Here is a 24,466-nt window from a genome sequence, read left to right on the forward strand (position 1 = left end):
CATTGTGGTCAAAATTTTATTCGTATTTTTACTTTTCTGGAAAATGCTTGATTGGTCAGATACAATCCTTGCTGTAGGATTATTTTTGTTTAACTTAGTCAAATTAGTTTTTAATTCAACAACATCGCTGTTCAACTAAAATTCCCGACAATCTCTCATAGAAATTAAAATACAAGAATAAATAAATAGTAGTTTTAAGTAAATGTTAGATTTGAAAAATCATCCAACAAGAAAAAGCTTCATTCATTACAAGATTCTCTTACTCTTGTTTTTACGTGATTATTATACTTATGGTTGATTATTATTGGTTATTTTATTGGAGTTATCTTTTCAATAATATTTTAATAACTCAATTGTCGAATTGAGATATTTTAGTTTGAATTGTGTAAATATAAATAAAATTTTATATATTTTATATTATTTTTAAGTCTTTTTTTTTAACATAGTAAATATCGTAAAATCACATTTTACTTATATTGTAATACAAATATTTTCCTATATTTTATAAATAATAAAGCACATTAATATACATGAATAAATATTTTATTTTGTTAAAGTAGGTTTAAGTAGCTCAAGTAATTTCAATGTTTACAACACTAAAGTATTATATGATTATATTTAACTTTTGATATGATTAAAAAATAATATAAACTTTAATTTTCTTTATAAGATAATGATAGATTAGCCCTTTAAGAAAAGGCTCACGAATTATTAGAAGTTTAACGGAAAATATAGGATATGAGTTTGACGAAAGAGAACATAAGGTTTTAAAATTAGGAGAGTAATGGCAATAAACGATGACGTAATAAACGAGATGGAAGGTTTGTAAATATTTATGATCATTTGTTCAAAATTAAGGTAGTATTAAAAAGGATGTGATACATAGGATGTAGTGTGGCTGAATCAAGAAGATAGAAGCGTCTAGTGTTTTGTAAGATAAGAGAACCCGAATGAGGCTAAATGGTAAGTTTTATTATAAGACTGTAGTGAAACCAAATTTATTGTATGGGTCAGAGTGTTAGACGGTTGACAAGAAATTAGATCAGACAATGAGTGAAGAGAAATAAGAATATTTAGATGAATGTAAGAGGAAGCATTGGNAGAGAAATAAGAATATTTAGATGAATGTAAGAGGAAGCATTGGAGTAACGTCGACCGTGGATAACACCATAGAAAACAGGTTTTAGATTTTAACGAATATATATATATATATTTGTAATAAAAATAATAATTTTTTTAATACCAACCAAAACGTCAAAAAAAAAAACTTGAACATTTTACTAATTACCAAATATTTATAAAAGTGCCAATAACGTAATGTCATCATACAAAAAAAATTATTAATCAAATACTTTATAAATTATCAAAACTTTCAACAATTAAGTTAATAAGTATTTAAAATTTGAATTTAAAATTTTTCATATTTACAAAAATTACCGTGATCATTTAAAAATTTTCTCTATTAGATTAATTAGTAAAAAATGTTTACAATTAAAATAGTCATTAAAAAAATTAAAAACATTTGATCAATAATACTGTATTACAAAAGAAAAACCTAGTACAGAGGGAGCGAGACATAGTTGGAACAAGAATATGATATGTGCTACATGACATTATAAAAAACCGATTTGTTACAGATTTGTAGTTAGTGTTCAATTATTGAATGAAATTGTTGGATTATTCTAAAAACAACATCAGCTACTATTTTCATAATAATGTTCTGATTACAAATTTTATAATTTATAAGTATAATTAATGAATAAATACTTATCATATTAATTATAATTGGAATGAAATTAATATTTAATAATTTATTGTTTTAATTTTTACGAAGAGTTATGAATTCAATATTGTTATTTTAGCTTCGATGCGAAGCGGAGAAGGTATTAATTTTACTATGATGTGTTTTTTTTTTTTTTTTTGTCTGTTGCCACTTTTTCTCAGCTCTCACTGGCCGATTTCTTTCAAAAATACGTCAAAAGATCACAAATCGTATCTAGTTGAAGACATTAACCTTAAAAATTGAAAAAAATTCCCTCGTTCAGCGAAAATGGGGGAAATATCCAAAAAAATTACAAATTTAAAAATCGCTAATTTTTGAAATTATTTCACTTTTTTTTCTTAAAACTTCCATAACTTTTTGAAAAATCAACAAATCTACATATTTTTTTTTATACTAAAACCTTAGATATTTACCTTTCATTTGATATCATTTTTTTGAAAATCTATCACATAACCTGCTCATTGGGGGGATTTAAAATAGCAACTTTTTTACAAAAATTAACTTTTTCAATTTAATTTTTGAAAATTTTCCGGAAATACTGCGTCCTTCAAACATATATCAAATTAAAGGTTATGTTATATACTATGAAATGAAAAAAAAAAATTTGTCCTGACACTTTTTCTACTACATTTAAACGGCTGCCGTAGTTAAAAAAACACTATTTTTGTGTTAAAATTTTTGATTTTCGATTTTAAATTTTCAACTTAAAAATGCTATAACTTTTTGAAAAATGTATATATCAGCACAAATTTTTTTTTCTGAATACATTATAAGTACATCTTTTATTTGACATACTTTTTATTAAAATTGGACAATTTCCCCTTATATAGGGGGCGTTTAAAACTTGAAATATTGTAAAAAACATAGATCTTTTTCAACTTAACTTTTGAAAATGTTCCCGAAATACTGCGTCCTTTAAACATATATCAAATTAAAGCTTATTTTATGTACTATTAAATGAAAAAAAAAAAAATTTGTCCCAACATCCTATCTTCTATGCAAAAATGTCTACCGTATTCAAAAATATGCTATTTTAAAAAATTTTTTTTTTAAATTAAACACTATCTCCAGATTTGCATCGAAGCGTTTTTTATGATAGTGATTTTAATCACTGTCAGATATCATTTATACTGGACCCAACTATGCCATGACCCCACTGTGCTGCCACCCCACTGTGCTACCGTTTTTTTTTATTTTAAAAGTAGTAGCTTATTTTCTTTTAATATACTTATTTCCTGTTTAAAAATTCACCCTAAAGATTTTTATATTTAATATTTAAATATTATTAATTTATTTTTTTGTGAAGACATATCTGTGTTTTTCCGATAAATTTCAAAATTTAGTTCCCCCTCTACTCTTTTAACTAATAAGTCCAAACAAAGTAATTTTTTCCCTATTTCCTGTTTGTACAAGCATTTAATCGATGTATTAAAAAAATCTAAATATTATATGAAGATCTCAGTTTTCAAAATTTATGTTTATTACTGCAAAAATATCATCTGCATATTTAACTCAAATTTTAAAAAATCACCTTTGATGATTTTTAATTTTGTTTCAAACTTATTCATGAATAGTTTTACTAAAAATGGTGGTAGCTAATTTCCCATTGCTATTACCTCAGTTTGCTCATAACATTTATTTTGAAACGCTTCAATGCAAATCTGTAGATAGTGTTTAATTTCAAGAAATTGGTGGATTATTCCAAAAGCAAAATGAACTCCTATTTTCTTTTCCTCATTACAAGTTTTATAATTTATAAGTGTAGTATTAAAATGATATTTAGTAATTAATTGTATAAATAAATTACTCTTATAGCAAACATGTATAACAACTGATCCAATACTCAAAAAAAAAATGTTTGTTACCAATGAATCAATATATTGGTCTACGACGAATTTTCATGAGAGACCTAAAATATACTTATTTTTTTCTAAACCAATTTTTATGCCAATTTCAAATTATTATTCATTTTGATTTTAATGTTTAAAATAATCCGTACAAAATTTTGATTCAAAATATCATTTTTAACCTATTTTTTTCCCCTTTAGAGTTGATATTTACCTAAGTTTATAATAAAAATGGTTGAACCTTTTACCGTAACTTATTTTAGCTCAACTTGCAAATTTGAAATTGAAATAATAAAATAGAAAATTTTATGAGAATTGTAAAAATAGTATTGTAAAGATTAATATCCATTTAAGAAATTTTATAATTAATATTTACAGAGAATTTATGGGAAAATCTCAAAATATTGTTAACATCGCTACTTTTTTGTTTATTTGAATTGAAATCATAGTAATCATTTCTACAATTGAAATAATTAGATCTTGGTTTGTTTTTTTAATTACTGGGTCATTTCATGTGAAATCACCTAATGTGTGTGCTGGTATAGTTCAGAAATTTATGAAATTTAAATCATAGACTTCTTAAAGGTCATTGACAACAAAAATAATATATATATATTTTTTTTATTGTTTTTTTACCGGATAGCGCATTTTTTATAATTAAAAACATGAAAAAACAGCCTATGTTCTAGAGCCTATAACTTCACATCCAAATAAGCTATCAGTGTGGAACTAGCACTGTTTTACTCATATTAAATAGTACTTCAATTTCATTCTTAAGTTTATGAATTTTGAATTTTTTTGAACATCGAAATTTTGATTTTAATTTTTTTAATTTTGCAGTATTTTAATAGCAAAATTTGAAGGTCATCAAATTTTTTTATCAACATTTTTTTTTCTTTTCAGAAACTTTTAGTTATGTTCTTTTAACCCATATCATATTTGAATCGATTTATAATTTTTTTTATATCGTTTTACGGTCTTGAACACGCGTGGTTTGCTGAAAATAGCCAACTTTATCATCTCATTGCACAAAAGTGACTAATTTGTCAAAACTATTGAAAATTTAAAATTTTTGTAAAAAGAAAAATTATTAAGTTTATAAAACTCTACAATAATATGAAATTGAATAAATTTTTTTTTTATCCCTTCAGGGATAAAAATGTTTATTTATAATTTTTTTAAATGGGAACCACTATTTTTGATTTGATAATATGATAGAAAAAAAAATTTTAAACAATTTTGTTCTTATAATTTTTTTTATCCGAACTACCGTTCACGTTATATAATTGTTTAAAGATTTTGACTTCCAGAAAAATATTGTCATTTATTACTTTTCACAATATCGGTAGCAGTGCAACCGGTATTTTTTTAGATCCTTAAGTTTTACAAAACCATAGACTTAGCTATTAATAATACACCGAAAACCCGGTTTGAATCTATTATTGTTATCATTCATTTAGTGCGTAGTAAATTTTTATACCAAATTTACTTGTCAAAACTTGATCAATAAAATTTGGTTTATGCAATAGCAAATAAAAATAATGACTTCTGTATTTAATACAGTAAAATGACAATAGAAATTTGGCCTGAAATCACTTAACTTTAACAAGCTGTAACGGACAAACGGTTAATCAGATAAAAAAAATTATAAGAACAAAATTGTTTGTAATTTTTTTTTCTATCATATTATAAAGTTAAAAATAAGGGTTCCAATTTAAGAAAATTATAAATAAGGGTTTTTATCCTTGAAGGGACAAAAAAATAATGGTTTGACTACATATTGTTGTAGAGTTTTTTGAACTTGATATTTTTTCTCTATAATAAAATTTAAATTTCTCAATATTTTCTGAGAAAATGAGTGTCTTACCTGATTTCGATCACCTTGTATAATATTTCATCTATCGCATCAATAATTTCTTGAATGTGACATGAAACTTTATTGTTTTAATACTATCAACCTTGTTTCTGACCATTTCTTTACTGTGCTCTTTTGACAATATTAAGAGAATATAATTTTAACACCACTTATAGAGTTTCAAAATTTATCATTTACATATTATGAAAAAGTCATAAACTACGTAATATTCAACATTTAATTTTTGCATTTATTCTATACGAAAATAAAATACTACATACCATTGTAAGCATCTACTTTTAAAATCGTAATTTTTTCAGATATGTATTTTAGATAATTTTATTATTCTAAAAATATAATAAAATGTGTCATATTTTTAAGTGTATTATAGAATAATTTTCATTATAAGTTTCCTTATAATTTATTCTATATTATATTTTAATTCTATTTATATATATATATATATATATAGAAGTTTTATATCTGTTTACATCATACCTAATTATAATTAAACTAATTATAATCAAATACAAAGTTATACATTAATAGGTTAGTTCTTAAGAACAAAAAATTATTAGATATAAATATATGGACATGGTACTACATCTTCAATCTGAAGATGAAAAAGATATTTGTGCGTATATTTATTTAAAAAAATTTTAATTTGTCAAAACGTAGTCTAAGAATCAACCATATCTATTGATGTAATTAACTTTATAAAAAAAAGTAATGGAGCTTTCCGAACTTAGCCATTGCTCCTAGTATTTTTTTATGAGTTCCAATAACTTAATCTACTACAGAACACAGAATAAATACAAGAAAAAAAATTTGAGTGTTGAAAATTATGTAGTTTGTTGATTTTCCATAGTACGCAAATTGCAAATTTTGTAAATTCTATAAGTAGCGTTAAAATTATTTCTCCATCATCAAATTTTCACCAAACGTTTTAATTGCCTAAAGGTAAGTACTATGTAAATTTGAAAAAAATTTGTTCAGTCACTTTTGTGCAATGAGATGATAAAGTTGGCTATTTTCAGCAAACCACGCGTGTTCAAGACCGAAAAACGATATAAAAAAAATTATAAATCGATTCAAATATGATATGGGTTAAAAGAACATAACTAAAAGTTTCTGAAAAGAAAAAAAAATTTGATGACCTTCAAATTTTGCTATTAAAATACTGCAAAATTAAAAAAATTAAAATCAAAATTTCGATGTTCAAAAAAATTCAAAATTCATAAACTTAAGAATGAAATTGAAGTACTATTTAATATGAGTAAAACAGTGCTAGTTCCACACTGATAGCTTATTTGGATGGGAAGTTATAGGCTCTAGAACATAGGCTGTTTTTTCATGTTTTTAATTATAAAAAATGTGCTATCTGGTAAAAAAACAATAAAAAAAATATATATATATTATTTTTGTTGTCAATGACCTTTAAGAAGTCTATGATTTAAATTTCATAAATTTCTGAACTATACCAGCACACACATTAGGTGATTTCACATGAAATGACCCTACTTTAAAATATTTGGGACAAGTGTAGATGATATCTGACAATGATTTAAATTACTATCGTAAGAAACTAAAAATAATTCAATTTTTAATAAATTATGGCAGTTAAAAAAAAAAAAAAATCTAAAAAATGACAACATTTATCGATTATTAAAATTGTAATTTTTTGGGGGATTCTCACCACATGCGGTAAACTATATACGATTTGTGATCTTTTGACTTATCATTGAGAAAAATCAATTCAGTGAGAGATGAGAAAAAGTAGTGACAAATACAAAAAATATATAAATGAACACATTATGATGAAGTTAATTTTTTCAGCATCTCATCGAAGCTAAAAACACATAGTAAAATTAATACCATTTAGCTTCACATTGAAGCTAAAACAGTTTGAAAATATACTTTTTGATAACTGTTTTAAAATACATTTAATACTTTTAAACTCTTAAAAATTCAAATATTTATTATTTAAATTAAAGAAAAACTAAGTAGATATTTTACCATGTGTAGTAATTAGATGAGGAAGTATTGAATTACGTCGATTTTAGTATAATATAAGCTTTACAATAGTAGTAAGCAATTTTTGAACTCTTAAGCAATATAATAATTCCATATAAAAGGGAAATGTAGGGTAAGCAAATTAATAATGGTGGGAAAAAGAATATAAAAGGGAAACATGAAAAGTATAGGAAGACGATACTGGGTGAGACAAGACTGGACGTTTTGTCGAAGAAACGTCGAGTTACGAGTTAGGTCGTTGGTGTAAGAATAACTTTATATTTTTGTAAGATTTAATTAATTTTTGTGTTAAATTTTTATATTATATTTGACTTTGTGTTTAATACGTTCCTTAAATAAAATATCTATTTAAAAATCTGGGCTTAGCGTAAATATTTTATATTCACCGTGTTCTTAGAATTTGTGTGTGTGTGTGTGTGCGGCTAGAGTCTAGGTTGGACTGCTGGTCCTTTAGTCAATCTTAATAATTAGTGTACGAGCTGGCTAGTTTTTGGGCTTAACCGTCCTTTAGTGGGTATAGTAAAAAGGTAGTTGTGCTGGTGGCTGACAAGGAGCCACCCTTCAGTCTGCTACTTTTGAGCTAGACTATGCTGACGGGTCTAAACTCTACCCCTTTAGTAGTCCACTAACTAGAGAGATTGGGGCTGATCAGTTTATCCAACGGGAAGACTCGAGGAGAGCTCGAACGACGAACTCGTCGTCAATATTTAAATATAAAAACAATAATTAATTTGTGTAAAACTTTTGTGTCTACGTTGGGGCACTACCGACGTACGACACATGGTACTAAATATTTAACATTAATATGTACAGCACCTGCTGGTTAATTTAACAAGTGTCGTTATCTTGTACATAGTACAAAAAATCTTAATGTTATAATTACTCATTTCAAATGGTTGCAATAACAATATTAATTATGTATCAACATCGTAAACATAGTTTAGCACTTCCTATTTATGTAAATTAAGGTCTACTGTACCAAAAATGAAAAATAAAGTGAACATTTTTGTAAGTATGAAAGCATTATGCATTTAAGTCTGGGTAAGAGTGTACCACAACTTAAGAAAGTAAAATCTTACCTATAATTTGATAACTAAAGGACTTTTAAATACTTATGATCTTTTCCTAAATTAATTTGTATAATTTTGTAAAGGTTGTATTTATATATTTTAAATTTTTTTTAAAGATTTCTTATTGTGCATAGAATTATAATTATTAATTATTAAAAAAAAATTGAATACTATTTAGTGAAAGAAATACATTTCGTCATCAAAAATCATGTCAACATACGAAGAAGAATTTGTAAACTTTAAGCCACCAATGCTGCCTGAAGATCTCGCTCAATTTCCAGATCGTTTTTCTCTTACATTGGCCAAAAAGACTTTGTTTATTACTGGAGCGTCAGGATTTTTAGGTAAAGTATTACTAGAAAAACTACTACGCAAGGCTCCTGATGTAAAAAAAATATATGTGCTTATGCGGTGTAAAAAAAGTGTGGAACCAATAAAAAGACTAGAAGATTTATTTTTATCACCAGTATGTATTAATTTTTAATTTTTTATAATTCTATCAAAATATAAAAATTATTATAATCTTTTTATACAACCAAATATATTTTTTAAGCTGTTCAATTACCTTAAAGAATTGCGGGGCTCTGATATTTTTAATAAAGTAGTCTCAATAGCTGGAGATGTTTGTGAACCTAATTTGGGTATAAGTGCAAAGGATTATGCAATACTCATCAAAGAGGTTGACATTGTATTTCACGTAGCAGCCTCGGTACGTTTTGATGAATCTCTTGCTAAAGCTGTTACATTAAATACTAGAGGTACTAAGTTGGTTCTAAATTTAGCAAAAGAAATGAAAAATTTAAAGGTATAGTTTTTGGACATAATACACATTTTTTTAAACACAAAACTATTTATGATATATATTTGCATTGAAAACTTTTTAGATTTTTATGTATGTTTCGACAGCATATTGTCATCCAGAAGAAAAAATTTTACATGAAAAAGTTTACTCTTCTCCAATAGACCCTTATGAAGTTATGAAAATTATAGAATCACAAGATGACACATCTATTGAAGCTATGACTCAAAAGTAAGAATACATTTTTTAATAGCGTTATTTTATTTAAATCTTTATTTTTTATTTTTAGGATGTTTAATCATAATTTTCCTAACACCTATTCATTTTCAAAATGTCTTGCTGAACAACTGGTTGTCGAACAAATACAAACCGGAATGCCTTGTTGCATTTGTCGTCCTTCTGTAGGTAAGAACAACTAAATGATTTGTACCATTTTGTTTTTTGGAACAATTTTTATTACATTACAACATTTTTGTTTTGCTAACAGTAATTCCTATCTGGAAGGAACCTTTAGTTGGGTGGATAGATAATATAAATGGTCCAGTAGGCTTCTTAATAGCTAGTGCCAAAGGAATTCTACGAACTATGTATTGTTCTTATGATATTTATGCAGATTTTGTTCCGGTAGATATAGTTGTAAATGGTATGCTATTGCTAGTATGGAACTACTTGGGAAATAAGTATGTAAAAACAATAATAATAACACAAACTTGATTATCACTACAATCAAAATTTTTTGAGAAGTTCTACAGAATGACTCAATGTGGATAAATTAGTGTTCTTTTTTTTAAAAAATGCAAGGAATTCTAAACTATTGCATATCAAATATTTTTTAAAACGATATTAAAGGAATCAAATATTATAAATTATTACATTTTTTATACCAGAGTGGGAGAATAGTGCAGTTTATAAGAAAATAAAGATAAAAATTATCAGCCTCGCGCTACATTTCTAGTATTTTTATTAAAGTGTTAACAACTTTCAAAATACTAGTTCAAAAGTAGTTATCGGGCAGACATTTGGTTTGTAAGCCATCCAATATGTATGTTTCCATTTAAAATCTAATGATGATAAAAGTTAATGGAAGTGTAAAGGATACTTTATTGCGGATTATCAAGTATATATTACACATGTGTGCATGTATAATGTGTTCATTATTCAGGCTAGATAAAATCTAACTGACAACTCTTACAACTTTTGATACAATTAATATTTCGCTGTAATTTTAAATTTATTAATCCATGCATTTTTAGACTACGATAAAATTATATTTTTTAGTATTCTTTTTTATAATAAAAAAATAAGTACATTTTTATTAATTTAAAACTTTTGAATTTTTTACAATAACAATTTTAGAACGACTAGTTATTGGACACATAAGTATTTTAATAAAAAAAAGTGGGTATATAACGTGATTATAAATGTATATCAGTACAAGTTATAATATTTTTAAAATTACTAGAAATAAAGTTAACTGTGAATGCAATTTAACAGATAATATTAATTTACAGTGACACTGGAAAAAATATAGTAAATATAACGTCAACTGATGAAATTAAAGTTACATGGGGAGAAATCATTGAACTGGGTAGAGGTATAGCTACTAGAGATATACCAATGAACAACTGTGTTTGGTATCCTGGAGGAAGCATGACAAAATGTCGAGTTTATCATAATATTCGCGTGTTTTTCTTACAAACTATACCAGCCTACTTTTTGGATGCAATAATATATTTATCTGGAAATAAACCATGGTAATATTTATTCGTCAATTGTTATATTAATTACCACGTATCAAAAAATCTTTTAACAATGTTTTTATATTGTCCATAGCTTAGTTAAAATTCAAGAGAGAATCAATAAAGGGTATGAAGTTTTTGAATACTATATTAACAACCAATGGCATTTTAGCTCCAAAGAAATGCGTTCCATAAGAGAAAAATTAAACCCAAGAGAAAAGTATGAATACAAATTAGACACAGAAGGCTTAGACTTAAAAAGTTACTTCAAGGATTGCATTATGGGAGCTCGTGTATACATATTGAAAGAAATGCCAGAAACTCTTCCGAAAGCTAGAAAACATATACAAATGTAAGTCTGAATTATATCTTTTGTATATTAATAGATTGTCTTTTAAAAGTTTTTTTTTTTTTGGTTACAGAATGTATCAAGTTGATATTACTGCAAAAATTATCTTCTTTGGCTTACTCTCATACCTATTGTTCTCTTGGACTGATTCTTTTATCGTAGTTTTTTTATTTTTATTGAACGTATTACAAATGTTTCCTGATGTAGTTTCATCAATATTAAGCTAATTAAAATTACGCTAAAGATTTAATTTAAATTTATATTTTTATGAAATATTATATGTAAAAATAAATTATTCATAAATGTTTGTTATAATATTTTAGACAACAAATGATTCAATAATCAACATATAATTTATTGAAATTATTATTAAATAAATTAATTCTTAAAAATTATAGCTTTACATTTATTTTTAATATAATATTCTATGTTTCTTTAATTATAATTAATACAATAACTTTAGAAATTAGTCCCTCGTATCCCCTTTATCGGACCAAAATTGACGTTGCCCGTTAGGCACTAACACTAAGTCTATTCAGGCGACCTTTTTTGTTATGTACTCAAAAAATATAAAAAGAAATTAATACAAAAAGCGTAGACTTTAAATCACTAATAAAAATATAAAAAATTAGTAAAATTATTAAATTTATAGTTATTAATTAGGGGGAAATTAGGCAACTAAACAAGCCTAATTAACAATTTTATTATAGTATAAAAATTGATTTGGAATAACTCTTGAGTTAAGGGAAAATTATTTACTTAGTGTAAACCAAAATGATATTAGTCCATAAAATAGTTCCAATTTGAATGAATAAGTTGGTTTCTATTTGATTATCTTAAAGTATTATTATTGAAGTTTATATTATCCAAGTGACTAATTCAATTAACTTATTTGAAACAATAAAACAAAGAAGGTCATAAGAGCGAAAAATACTGAAATAAATAATTTATTTATTCTATGTAACGTAAAATGAGTGTATTGTTTTTATTATTACTTAAATGATACAAAAATCATTCATTATAAAGTATTTTAATAAGGTACACTTTAGTATTTTGATAAAAATTAAAAGAGCTCAAAAATTTGTATTCTGAATCATATTTTTTTTAGGTAGAGAAAATAATTCTATTTTTAATAAACTAAAAAAAATACAAATGTTTGTTTCTATTTTCTGCTATCCAGAAAATGTAAGTTTATGTTAAAAAAAAAAGAAATTTAATTACTATTCTTTGGTTAAAATAACTTCAACAAAATGATTAAGAGTTTTCAAAAATAATAGTTTAATAACAAATTTAAATTAATCATAAAAGTCTGAAATTTCTCCTTAAAAATAAATAAATTAGTATTATGTTTATTTTTTGATACAAAAATGTTTAACTTACATTATTTTAGTCTATTTAGAGTGATTTACATTTAATAAAAAATTGTAACTCTACTTAGTGAGCCACAAGAGTAACAATAGAAATGGTTCTCAAGTCTAACTAATTTTATAGATATATGAACTAACATGAATTCGTTCTATTAAGTGAATCTAATTATACTATGGCTAGTTAATTAATAATTTATGAATAAATTATATTATATTACACATTCTATAATTAGATGGAAATTATTTCACTTTAAAAAAAACACAATTTTTTCTCGTAATCATTTAAGGTATAACAACTCTCAAATTTATGTAAAAAATTTCTATACAAAGCACTATACTATAATTTCAAATTTTTATTTAATACTTTCTAGTTTATAAAAATGAATACTTATGAAAAAGAATTTCTAAGCTATACGCCACCAGAGTTACCACAAGATCTTACAAATATTCCAAATAGAGTGTCTTCAACATTTACCGACAAAACTGTGCTAATAACTGGAGGGACTGGATTTGTAGGAAAACTTATAATTGAAAATCTACTACGTAAGTCTCCAAGAGTGAAACGAATTTATTTACTGTTGCGATCGAAAAAAGAGAAAGAACCTAAACAGCGTATAGAAGAGTTATTTTTGTCACCGGCGAGTAATAATTTTTAGTTTTTTTTTTATAATATATTTATTGCAATAAAATAACACTTATTCATTTATTAAACATACATAATATGTATTGGTGGATAATGTAGTAGTACACAGTGATTTATTAAGAATACAACTCCTTAGTTTTTAGTTAAATAATGATCTTTTCGTTAAAATATACAGAATTACATTTGATTTATTTTTATGAACCATAGTAAATATCAAGTTTATTGTAAGAAAAGATTATTTCTAAGGGTGGATATTCAAGGTAACTTACTACAAGTATTCCTTATTGTGTTAATATAATTTTTAGTTATAGACGAGAGGTGTGTAAAACGTTGAAGAATTCTTAGCTGTGTGTCACGGTAAAAATAAACAATACCTTGTTTCACGCTATTTTTAAGTCTTTAAATGTTAATATCTCAAAAAGTAAAAATAAAAAACTGGTTATCGACCAGTCAAGATTTTTTTTAAACCATTCTCTATTTAATAGTAAAGAAATAATAATAGGTTACCCTTTAATTTTCTAATGTACCCATAAAATCTACCCTTAGAAAAAGTGTTGGGAATAGTTAACCAAAAAATAATTAAGAAATAGATACTCAATTAAAAAGTCATTTAAATGAGATAAAGATATTTGGGTTAAAATTATCTAAGTGAAAGATAAAATAATTTATCTTTTTTCTTAATAAAATGCAGATAAATGCATTTTTTTCATTTATTAATAATTTTTTTTTATATAACTCCTCCTTCCAACTCATACTAAATAAGATTCTATTTTTTTGTTGATACATAGAAAAAATTTTCCATCCTTTCTGTGTTACTAAAATATTTTTAATCTTCACTATTAATAAAAAATAAATAAAAAAAAAAATGATATATACTATTTATTAAAGTTATGTTGAAAATATTACCCTTTTTTTCTACATTGTAATTTATTATGAATATTACCACCATTTATTTTTAATAATAACTTTTCCATTAAAATATAAATAATGAAATAAATTTAATTATTTTTTATTAAAACGCAATAATTATCGTAAGAAAAATTATTTCTGATGCTAGATTTTTAGGGATAATTTTTAGAAGTTAATTATAATTATAATTATAATTACTTTTTTTATTTTATGTTAAATGAGGAAGGATTAAATTAAAGTTTGATTAGTCGATAAACAGTTTTGGAATAACATTTTTTGAGTTAATTTAATTTTTATTAGATGAGAGAGGTAAGCGACATAAAATAATTTTCATTCGTAAATTATGGTTAAAGTGGAGTGCACTAAACAGTACTCCACTTCTTACTTTTAAAAAAAATTTAATTGCTTTTATCTCACAAAACTGATTATCATCTACTTAAAATTTAGTTTGAAATTGAAATTTAGAAAGTACAGAGTTTTACAAAATACAAATTTTAAGTACTGTCGATCGGCTTATTACTCGTAAATTAATAAAATATAAAAATAAAAAAAACCTAACATAGTTTACACTTAGATAACCATTTATAAAGTCACCTAGCTCAGATAAAAGATAATATTATTATTATATAGATAAAAAATAAGATATTCTGAAAACTGTATAAAAATAATCTTTTCTTACAATAAATTCAACATTTACTCTAGTTCATAAAAACAAAACAAATTTTAATGGAAATATTTTATTATAATGATAAATTGGTGGGGGGTAATATTCGTAATAAATCAGACTGTATAGCCTTACGAAATAATTGATAAAAGTTTTAAACAAACTAAGAAATAATAACAAGTATGATTTCAATAGTTGTTTGACTATTTAAAAAAACTACATGGCAATGATGTAATTGAAAAAGTAATCCCAATTCATGGAGATATCGGTGAACTTTATTTGGGTATCAATGAAAATGACTATAAAATACTCACAAATGAAGTTGAAATATTTTATCACGTTGCTGCTACTGTACGATTTGATGAGCCTCTTAAAAAAACTATACTATTAAATACTAGAGGTACTAAATTTACTTTAGAATTAGCTAAAGGAATGACAAATTTAAAAGTAATTCGCCTTTTAATAAATAAAGTTGAAGTTATTTAAAAATTTATAATTATTACTTTTGTTTAGCTGTTTATGTATATCTCTACGGCTTACTGTCATCCAAATGAAAAAGTGTTACTTGAAAAAGCGTACTCTCCACCAGATGATCCTCATAAAATGATTAAAGTAATAGAAACTTTAGATGAAGGATCTGTTGATTATACTTCCAAAAGGTTGATGTATATATTTATTGCAATATATTTACCAAATATTAATTGTGATTTTTTCCTTACAGAATTTTAGGTGACTATCCTAATGGATACGCTTATTCAAAATGTCTTGCAGAACATTTAATAGTTGAACAAATAAAAGCTGGATTACCATGTATCATTTGTCGTCCTTCCATTGGTCAGTAAATGCTTAAAAGTCAATACATAATTATTAATTAGTACATAATTTAAACAATTTAATGTTTGTAGTTGTTCCTATATGGAATGATCCTTTACCAGGGTGGACTGATAATTTGAATGGACCTTTAGGATTGCTAACTGCAGCTGGAAAAGGAATACTACGCTCTATGTATGGAAACCCTAATATTTGGGCAGATTTTATACCTGCGGATATTGTTGTTAACGGAATCCAAATATTCACTTGGAACTACATTGAAAATAAGTATGTTGTATTACAACTTAAACATCTAAGGTAGCATTTAGGATTTCTGCCGCCCCAGTTATCGTTATATTTTTCTCATCGAAACAAATTTGTTTATATTTTTTTATGTATCGTTATTTTTACATAGTTATAGTAATAATTTAAGCATTAAATAATTAACAAGGGGCAGTGTGGTACAATTGATCATTCGGTTCCCGTTTTAGTGCTGATGTCCATCCGGTAGTTATATCAGTGACACACACATGGTTTCTTTACTGGCTACTTTAGTTATAATGAGGTTATCAGGTCGTAAGCCGGTTTAAAAATAATGGCAAATCGTAAGATAGAACCAATACCATATATTTAGGAAAAAGACTAAGAATATGATGATAATACTTTAGTGCTTAATTATATATAATAATTAGTAGTTATTTCAAAAATTGAATAGAATGGAAAATATCTAAAGCCTGATTCGACATTTATTTTAGAATTCACCTAAATAATGAAAACAAGAGAAAAGTTTTCATTATTTGTTGTTCTGTGTTATATTTATTGCAGTGATACTGAAAGAAATATAGTAAATATAACGTCAACTGATGAAATTAAGATTACATGGGGAGAAATTATTGATATGGGTAAACATATAGCTTACAGTGGCTTACCAATGAACAACTGTGTTTGGTATCCTGGAGGAAGCATGACAAAATGTCGAGTTTATCATAATATTCGCGTGTTTTTCTTACAAACTATACCAGCCTACTTTTTGGATGCAATAATATATTTATCTGGAAATAAACCATGGTAATATTTATTTGGCAATTGGTATATTAATTACCACGTATCAAAAAATCTTTTAACAATATTTCTATATTGTTCATAGCTTAGTTAAAATTCAAGAGAGAATCAATAAAGGATATGAAATATTTAACTTTTATGTTAATAATCAATGGGAATTTAGTTCCAAAATGAGTCGTCAGATAAGGGAAAAATTGAATGCTCGAGAAAAGTTTGAATATAAATTCAATTTAGATGGTGTTGATGTAAGAAAATATTTTAAAAATAGCATAATGGGAGCTCGTATATACTTATTGAAAGAAATGCCAGATACTCTTCCAAGAGCACGAAGACATATGAAAATGTAAGAAAAAAAATATTATTTATACGTTTAATGTTTTATTCTTTTATCAAATTTTACAGAATGTGTTTTGTCCACTACACAACTCAACTGTTACTTTTTGGTTTATTCTTATGGTTTTTAATGAAACTTATCAAATACAATTAATTATGAATAAAGTATGGGTTTAAATTAAAATATTGCACTTCAATAGCTTAAGTAATTTTTAAGTACAAAATAGTTATTTTCTTTATTTAATTAAAATAGTTTAATAGATAAATATTTAGTTATCATAAAATAAAATCAAAAATTTCATTGAAATACTTTTAAAATGTTATTAAAGGCTATAGCAAGAGATTACAAGCTAAATTAAATGTTAAATATTTAATATTAATTTAACAATAATACAATGGTTATTTTGAGCAGTGGTCCTTGATGAATTTTGAAAATTTCTTTTGTGAGCCGCATACTAGGGAAAGAACGTAATCAGCCTTAATAAATTTAGTTTTAGTGTGGGCCGAATAAAATTTGTTAAAGAGCCACATGTGACTCGCGTAACGTTTAATAGGTACTATCATTTTTTAATATTATTAGCGATTACCTCTAAAAAATATATACAATTATGATATAATTTTACAAAAATATAGTAATGTATTACATTTGACAATAAACTATGCTTGAGTTATTTTTAAAATGAGTTATTGATTTTTTAAATAAATTACACTATGTATATCATCAAATGATACTTTTTTAAATTTCAAATAATTTTTTTTTAGTCCTAAATATATATTTCTGCCTAATTTTTCAATTTCTTTTGTTTAAAAAAGGATTTAGTAATAGTAATATTTTTAATTCTTACGATATTTTTTTTTATTTATAAATACTGATAAGAAATATTTAATAATAGTAAAAGAATTAATAATTGTTTTAAACTAAATGTTTTCCTTAAGGCGCTATTAACTGTACACTTTACCGTATGTCAATTTTCAGTGAGATTAATTACTAGAAAATATTTAGCTATTTAATAATCTATGTACAAAATAGTCTGAAACATTAACCACTCAATTTGATCATTAATTTAGCACCTGAAGAATGTTTTGTAAAATTTTCATATATTAAAATTATATTGCTAGAACATTATGTCACGGAATTTAATTGTATCCCATTCCTTTTCGCTAAAAGCAATTAAGACTATTTCATTTACCTGTAATGAAAACCAAATGATTCAACAGAAAACTATAACGATTCAAGAACATAACACTTGTTCTACCATTTTATTGTTAATTAAAAATATTTATTTTCTTTCTGTATCATTTCTAAGATTTTTATTTAAAAATGCCAACTTTCGAGGAAAGTTTCATGAATTTCAAACCACCTTCGTTACCCGAAAATCTTAGACTTTTTCCAGATCGTGTATCCCAAGCTTATGCAAATAAGACGTTATTTATCACGGGCGGTACAGGTTTTCTTGGTAAAGTTTTACTTGAGAAACTTCTACGGAAATCACCGGATATCAAAAAGATCTACTTATTATTGAGAACAAAAAAAGGCATTGATGCAACTCAGCGAGTGAAGGATTTATTTTCAACAGTGGTAAGTATTTCTAAGCTACATGATAATCATTGTCTGAATGAGTGTAAAAAATAATTTAAAGCACACTCTTATCAAAAAAATTAATTTGTTTATATATATTTTTTACGTCAAACATATTATTTTTAATTGTGTATCAAACTATTGGTTTAAATAAATACTAATAAAACTTTTTTAGCTTATAAATATTGTTTACTTATGTATAAAAAATAAGTGAAATTAAATTCGTTACCCAATAATTCTTATATGAATAATAACAAAACAACTTTGTATTTAAAATTATTTATTATAATTTCTTAAGAGTTTAAAACATTTGTATTTTTTTTTTTTCATTATAAAACAGAACTGGTAGGAAAATGTTTTCACAATACAGCCACTTGGCCTATATTGTTTATTTTAGGTCACTTGTGTTAGACATTAGCCTATCCAAGGTAACTAATGTTTTTTTCGTTCTCTGTTACTTTCTTGATGTGTTCTCAGAGTATAAGGCGTTTGTCTAGCTAAATTCTATGTTTTGAATTGAACAATTCACCGGGATTTTAAATCCGCTATAGTTAAGACAGAGTCTCTATATACCCATTTCCGTGTTATAATATCTGCTTTATCTGAGGGGCTACTTGGAAACCATTTTTCAATATCGAATAAGTTATAAGTTCTAGTGCCGATTTATGTAAAGTTCCGCGTTATAAAGCAACATCATCTGCAGAACCCACAATATGCACGTTTTCTTGCACATTAATCTCAAACAAACGTTGTTATAATATTTAGTATATATACATAAATAGCTATCCAACACTTATAATAAATTTTATTGGTTTCTTAATAACCTAAAAGTGTAATATAAAACTCAGTTTTCTGAATCACCTCTAGCTTAATAGTTTTGTTGTGGAGTATTTTACAGTAATGTTTGATGATGCAATATATTTACAAATATCAAATTTAGGTTCATTATAAGTAGTATATAGTATTATAATAGTAGTAAACATACTACTATTATAAAACGATAAATTATTTCAAAATATGGGAATGAGTAATTAACATACACATTGGTAGGTAAATAGAATGTGTAAAAAATCACAAAATACTTTATATTGCATTAGTATATCTTTGATATCAAGAAAAAGACATTATATACATATATTAGGGTGGTTATTAAAAATAAAGTTTTGAAATTCATTTAATACTCCCCCTAGAATTGTTCCATTTGGTAAAAAATTATCTAGTACAAAATTTAGTTGAAATTGAGTGACGTTAACACATGTCGCAGGAGTGTTGTAATTCGGCTGTAAGGGTGATATTTCGAATTTTGTCACTTATCTAAACTATCTTAACATCTAACATCTAAACTATAATATTCACAAAAAAAAAATTATAGAACTAAATGTTTGCTGTAAAAATATTATCATAAAAATAACAGTATCTATAATACTTAGTTATAAAAATAAAACATATTTTTATCTTAACTGTTGAAATCGATTTTATTTGTTTATTTAAATAGTTGTATTTTACCTCTTGTATTGCTTACAATTTCTCAATACACTTATCTATGAGAAACCCAAAAAATATTCAGACAACATTATAAATGTTTTAAACAACAAAGTTACTTTTCTTGATAATTTTTTCATAATTTACGGAAATGGAAACACATATTTTCAAATAATCTCAAAAGCAAGAGTAACATAGAGTAACATCAAGTGACCTAGTAAGTCAAGGATAAAGTGACTGTCATAACCACTGATTAAGAAGAGTTACGTTAAGGTGCACTCACATAACTATATTTATAAAATAGTACGCTTAAAAATTCTATTATTTTTTCATAATAAAAGTCTAATAAAATTAAATCATTACTATAGAAATCTAGAATATTTTAAAGAAGGTAAGTACTGTATCAATCTACGTTGTAGAACTACAGTTATTTAAAATCTTGATGTTTAGGTTTTTAATTTCAATTCATCCTAATTTATTATCTAATTAAAAGTTTTTAAAAAAATATTAACTTTTTTTAAAGAATACAGTCAAATAGGTTAACTTAAGGGTTGTTAAATTTGAGGTAGTTAAATATCTACGTATATAATTTTAGTTTTATCAATCATCAGCACTAGTAAAATGTTTAAAAATTTTTTTACAAAAATTTAATGATGACATCTGTTAAATATTAATTGTAATACTGCTCTAAGTTTAACCACCACACTTGGCTTATTTAACGGTATCAATTTTTATTTATCAATTTTGCAAGTTTTATTGTTAGTATACCCAAATACAAAAATATTTTAAAAAAATTAATTTTATTTATTTATTAGATATTTGATTATGTGAAAGAACTAAGAGGAACTGATTTTTTAAACAAAGTGATTCCAATTTCCGGGGATGTTTCTGAACTTAACTTAGGTATTAGCGATGATGACCGTCAAATTCTTACCAATGAGGTGAACATAGTTTTCCACGTAGCCGCTTCTGTACGCTTCGATGAAACACTTAAAAGAGCAGTACTTTTAAATACTAGAGGTACCAAAATGATGTTAGAATTAGCCAAAGCAATGAATAATCTTAAAGTGAGTGATGAATGGTTATATTGTTGTTATATTAATTATACTAAAATAATATCCTTATATAAGACAAATTCAGAATTTTATTTAAAATCACTATTATATATAGTAATATTATTAATAATAATATTGTACATATTTTAATGATAATCAATTTATATTTTTAGTGTTTTGTTCACGTATCAACGGCTTATTGCCATCCAAATGAAAAAGTTTTACATGAAAAATCGTACCCTCCACCAATAGATCCTCATAAAGTAATTAAAAGTATGGAGATTTTAGATGATAAAACTACTGAAGTTATTTCTAAGCAGTGTGTAAATTTATAAAGAAAAAATATTTTCAATTGATTTCAGTTGATTGATTAATTAATTGTCATTTTCAGAATTCTTGGTACTTTTCCAAATACATATGCTTTTACAAAATGTCTTTCAGAAGACTTGGTGTTCAAACAAATGGAATCTGGATTGCCTTGCCTTATTTTAAGGCCATCGATTAGTCAGTATATTATTATTATTATTAAACATACTATTATCGATAGTTTTTAATTAGATAATAAATGTTTAATTAACAGTTATTCCAATCTGGAAAGAGCCTTTACCAGGCTGGAATGATAATATAAATGGTCCAACTGGTATACTCATCGGAGCAGGAAAAGGAGTCATTCGAACTATGTACTGTAACAATACTGGATATGCAGATTTTATGCCAGTGGATATAGCTATAAATGGAATACTCTTATTTACATGGAACTATTTGGAAAATAAGTATGAACGCAGAAAATTTGACAACATTATAACATTTTGAATCTTACAAATAAAATATTAAATAATTGTAAATAAATAAAAATTAAATATTAGTTCTATTATTTATGAGTTATACACTTACAATGTTATAAAGAAAAAATGTATAATAATTAATTGAATTTATTTTTTAAGAATTTAATAAAAAAATACATGATTATATTAAAGAGATATTACCAGAAATATTGGACATTTAACATCCAGTCAAGAATGGCAGGTGACATGGCAAGAAATCATTGATATTGGTAAAAATATAGCCACTAATGATGTACCATTCAATAAATGTATTTGGTATCCAGGAGGAAGTATAAAACAAAGCAAATTATTTCATTACATTTGCGTGTTTTTTTTTCATACTATACCAGCTTACTTTTTGGATGCTTTAATATATTTGTCTGGAAACACACCATGGTAATAGCTTTTAAATAAATTAAAATATCCTACTTATTACTATGATATTTCACGTTCCTTATCAATTACAGTTTAGTAGGAATACAGGGCAGAATTAATAAAGGATTCGAAGTCTTTGAATACTATACGAATAATCAATGGGAATTTAGGAATGAGCATATTCATCACTTAAGAAAAATAATGAATGCTCGAGAAAAGTTTGAGTACACATTGGATGGGGATGAAATGGACTTAAAAAGATATTTTATGAACTGTGCAATGGGTGCACGTGTGTACATTTTAAAAGAAATGCCTGATACTTTGCCCAGAGCAAGAGTATACATACGAATGTAAATAAATAATACCACTTTTTTATAATAATCAAATTGTTTCAATAAAACTATAATCATTATTCACAACATTTTACAGGCTCTATTATGTAGACATTATAGCCAAGTTGTTATTCTTTGGTTCAATACTTATGTTGCTGTTCAACTGGTCTGATTCCATCCTTGTATCATGTTCAAAAATTACAGAAGGAATAAAAATATTTTGTGATTGTGTATTATCATTCTTCACTTAAAATTTGATATCAATTAAGTAATAAACATAATGTATAAACAGTGCGATTTAAAAAAAATAATTATCCCCACTTTTTTGTTAAATAATAATTATTTGTATAAGTAAAAGTAAAATGTATAAGTAAAGATTTGATTTATTTTGATAAACCATAGTAAATATTAAAGCGTAATTTTTATGGGTAAATATCAAAAGTTAAATGGAAATCTACTATTTTTTTTTTACTGTTAAATGAAGAATTGTTCAAATAAAATTTTGACTGGACAATAACCAGTTTTATATTATTGCACATTGAAATATTGACACATAAATAAGTATTCTTTAACATTTCGCACCCATCTCACCTATAACAAAAAATTACATTAACTCAAAAAGTAATAATATCAAACTGGTTATCAACCAGTTTACATTTTATTTAGATCATTTAATAGTAAAAAATAATAGGAGATTTCCCTTTAACTATGAAAGTTACCCCTAAAATCTACCTTTACAAATGATTTTTTTTTAAATAAACTAGATATTTACTACGCTTCATAAAAATAAATACAATTTTAATTTGTATATTATTGTTAAAAAATTATTATTTAACAAAGAAGTAAGAGTAATATTCTTAAATATTACACACTATATATATATATATATATATATAATACAATATTATATATTAATTAAAAGGCAATTATATTTCTGACAATTTTAAATGGATACAAAATAAGAATATTAGTTGTATTTATTATCGTTTTACTTAAAAAAAAAGGTGAAAGGAATGTATTAAATAATTAGTTTTGAATTATATTTTCCTTTGAAAATAATTTTTTATGAATATTTTTTACTTTGATACTCAATTTTTTAGATTTAGTACTATACATTTGAGCAATGATATTAAAAGTAATAATAAATTTAAACTCATCAGTTGAGTAGTAACGTAGAAAATATAAATGTTTTTTTGAAAATATTTGTGTTATTTTTAAGACACCTAACTTTATTCTTGTTGTAATTATGTTCTAATTGTTATCTAGTTACAATCAATATTTATAGTTTATTTAAAAATGATTTTCTTTCATGTTTTAAATACATAAAAGCACAATTATTATAATAATTTATAAATGTATACTTAATTTATAATTATAATTATAATACTTATCAAATGTCCTTTTTAATAAATAACGATAACTAGTTATATATAGAGTGATTGTTTTTCGTTAATTACTAGATTTCTACTAGAATAATTATAATTATATGATTTTTTTTTTTTGTTGTTGTAACTCAAAAAAAAAAATTGACAAGGAAAAATAATAGAATATATTT

General features: G+C 24.8%; 4 protein-coding genes across 6 annotated transcripts in view; all 4 read left to right on the forward strand.

Annotated features, from left to right (window-relative positions):
- Window positions 1-364, forward strand: part of LOC126897316 (putative fatty acyl-CoA reductase CG5065) — a 9,793-nt gene extending 9,429 nt beyond the window's left edge. For both annotated transcript variants that reach the window (XM_050670831.1, XM_050670832.1), the window contains exon 9: window positions 1-364. In XM_050670831.1, coding sequence (XP_050526788.1) covers window positions 1-139 — 139 coding nt within the window. In that variant the 3' untranslated portion in view covers window positions 140-364.
- An 8,176-nt stretch (window positions 365-8,540) lies between these two features.
- On the forward strand, window positions 8,541-11,812 carry LOC126897315 (putative fatty acyl-CoA reductase CG5065). 2 transcript variants are annotated; one of them, XM_050670829.1, is made up of 9 exons: window positions 8,541-8,672; window positions 8,768-9,055; window positions 9,143-9,394; window positions 9,474-9,619; window positions 9,678-9,793; window positions 9,876-10,068; window positions 10,900-11,142; window positions 11,222-11,479; window positions 11,550-11,812. In XM_050670829.1, exons 2-9 carry the CDS (start codon window positions 8,798-8,800, stop codon window positions 11,701-11,703), a joined length of 1,620 nt encoding a protein of 539 aa, XP_050526786.1. In that variant the 5' UTR covers window positions 8,541-8,672; window positions 8,768-8,797; the 3' UTR covers window positions 11,704-11,812. The 2 variants fall into 2 exon arrangements, with proteins under 2 accessions (XP_050526786.1, XP_050526787.1); XM_050670830.1 differs by having other exon boundaries at window positions 8,570-8,586.
- A 1,317-nt stretch (window positions 11,813-13,129) lies between these two features.
- Window positions 13,130-17,944, forward strand: LOC126897318 (putative fatty acyl-CoA reductase CG5065). Its single transcript, XM_050670834.1, has 8 exons — window positions 13,130-13,481; window positions 15,255-15,506; window positions 15,573-15,718; window positions 15,781-15,893; window positions 15,965-16,157; window positions 16,695-16,937; window positions 17,017-17,274; window positions 17,334-17,944. Exons 1-8 carry the CDS (start codon window positions 13,224-13,226, stop codon window positions 17,416-17,418), a joined length of 1,548 nt encoding a protein of 515 aa, XP_050526791.1. The 5' UTR covers window positions 13,130-13,223; the 3' UTR covers window positions 17,419-17,944.
- A 96-nt stretch (window positions 17,945-18,040) lies between these two features.
- LOC126897317 (putative fatty acyl-CoA reductase CG5065) lies at window positions 18,041-23,716 on the forward strand. The gene is made up of 8 exons (XM_050670833.1): window positions 18,041-18,843; window positions 21,141-21,392; window positions 21,554-21,699; window positions 21,772-21,884; window positions 21,961-22,153; window positions 22,358-22,600; window positions 22,672-22,929; window positions 23,009-23,716. Exons 1-8 carry the CDS (start codon window positions 18,586-18,588, stop codon window positions 23,160-23,162), a joined length of 1,617 nt encoding a protein of 538 aa, XP_050526790.1. The 5' UTR covers window positions 18,041-18,585; the 3' UTR covers window positions 23,163-23,716.
- The last annotated feature ends 750 nt before the right edge of the window (window positions 23,717-24,466 follow it).

This window comes from Daktulosphaira vitifoliae, unplaced genomic scaffold (assembly GCF_025091365.1).
Source record: "Daktulosphaira vitifoliae isolate Bord-2020 unplaced genomic scaffold, ASM2509136v1 Scaffold_2, whole genome shotgun sequence".
NCBI classification, from domain to species: Eukaryota; Metazoa; Arthropoda; class Insecta; order Hemiptera; family Phylloxeridae; genus Daktulosphaira; species Daktulosphaira vitifoliae.

What these genes read in the sequence shown, in the direction of transcription:
- LOC126897318 (XM_050670834.1), top strand. Translation starts at nt 13,224, where the DNA reads ATGAATACTTATGAAAAAGAATTTCTAAGCTATACGCCACCAGAGTTA. An exon ending in GTTGATTATACTTCCAAAAG is followed by an intron (nt 15,719 to 15,780) that starts GTTGATGTATAT and finishes TTTTCCTTACAG; the next exon opens with AATTTTAGGTGACTATCCTA. An exon ending in TGGAACTACATTGAAAATAA is followed by an intron (nt 16,158 to 16,694) that starts GTATGTTGTATT and finishes TATTTATTGCAG; the next exon opens with TGATACTGAAAGAAATATAG.
- LOC126897317 (XM_050670833.1), top strand. Translation starts at nt 18,586, where the DNA reads ATGCCAACTTTCGAGGAAAGTTTCATGAATTTCAAACCACCTTCGTTA. An exon ending in TTGTCTGGAAACACACCATG is followed by an intron (nt 22,601 to 22,671) that starts GTAATAGCTTTT and finishes TATCAATTACAG; the next exon opens with TTTAGTAGGAATACAGGGCA. An exon ending in GCAAGAGTATACATACGAAT is followed by an intron (nt 22,930 to 23,008) that starts GTAAATAAATAA and finishes AACATTTTACAG; the next exon opens with GCTCTATTATGTAGACATTA.
- LOC126897315 (XM_050670829.1), top strand. Translation starts at nt 8,798, where the DNA reads ATGTCAACATACGAAGAAGAATTTGTAAACTTTAAGCCACCAATGCTG. An exon ending in AAGAAATGAAAAATTTAAAG is followed by an intron (nt 9,395 to 9,473) that starts GTATAGTTTTTG and finishes AAAACTTTTTAG; the next exon opens with ATTTTTATGTATGTTTCGAC. An exon ending in TTATCTGGAAATAAACCATG is followed by an intron (nt 11,143 to 11,221) that starts GTAATATTTATT and finishes TATTGTCCATAG; the next exon opens with CTTAGTTAAAATTCAAGAGA.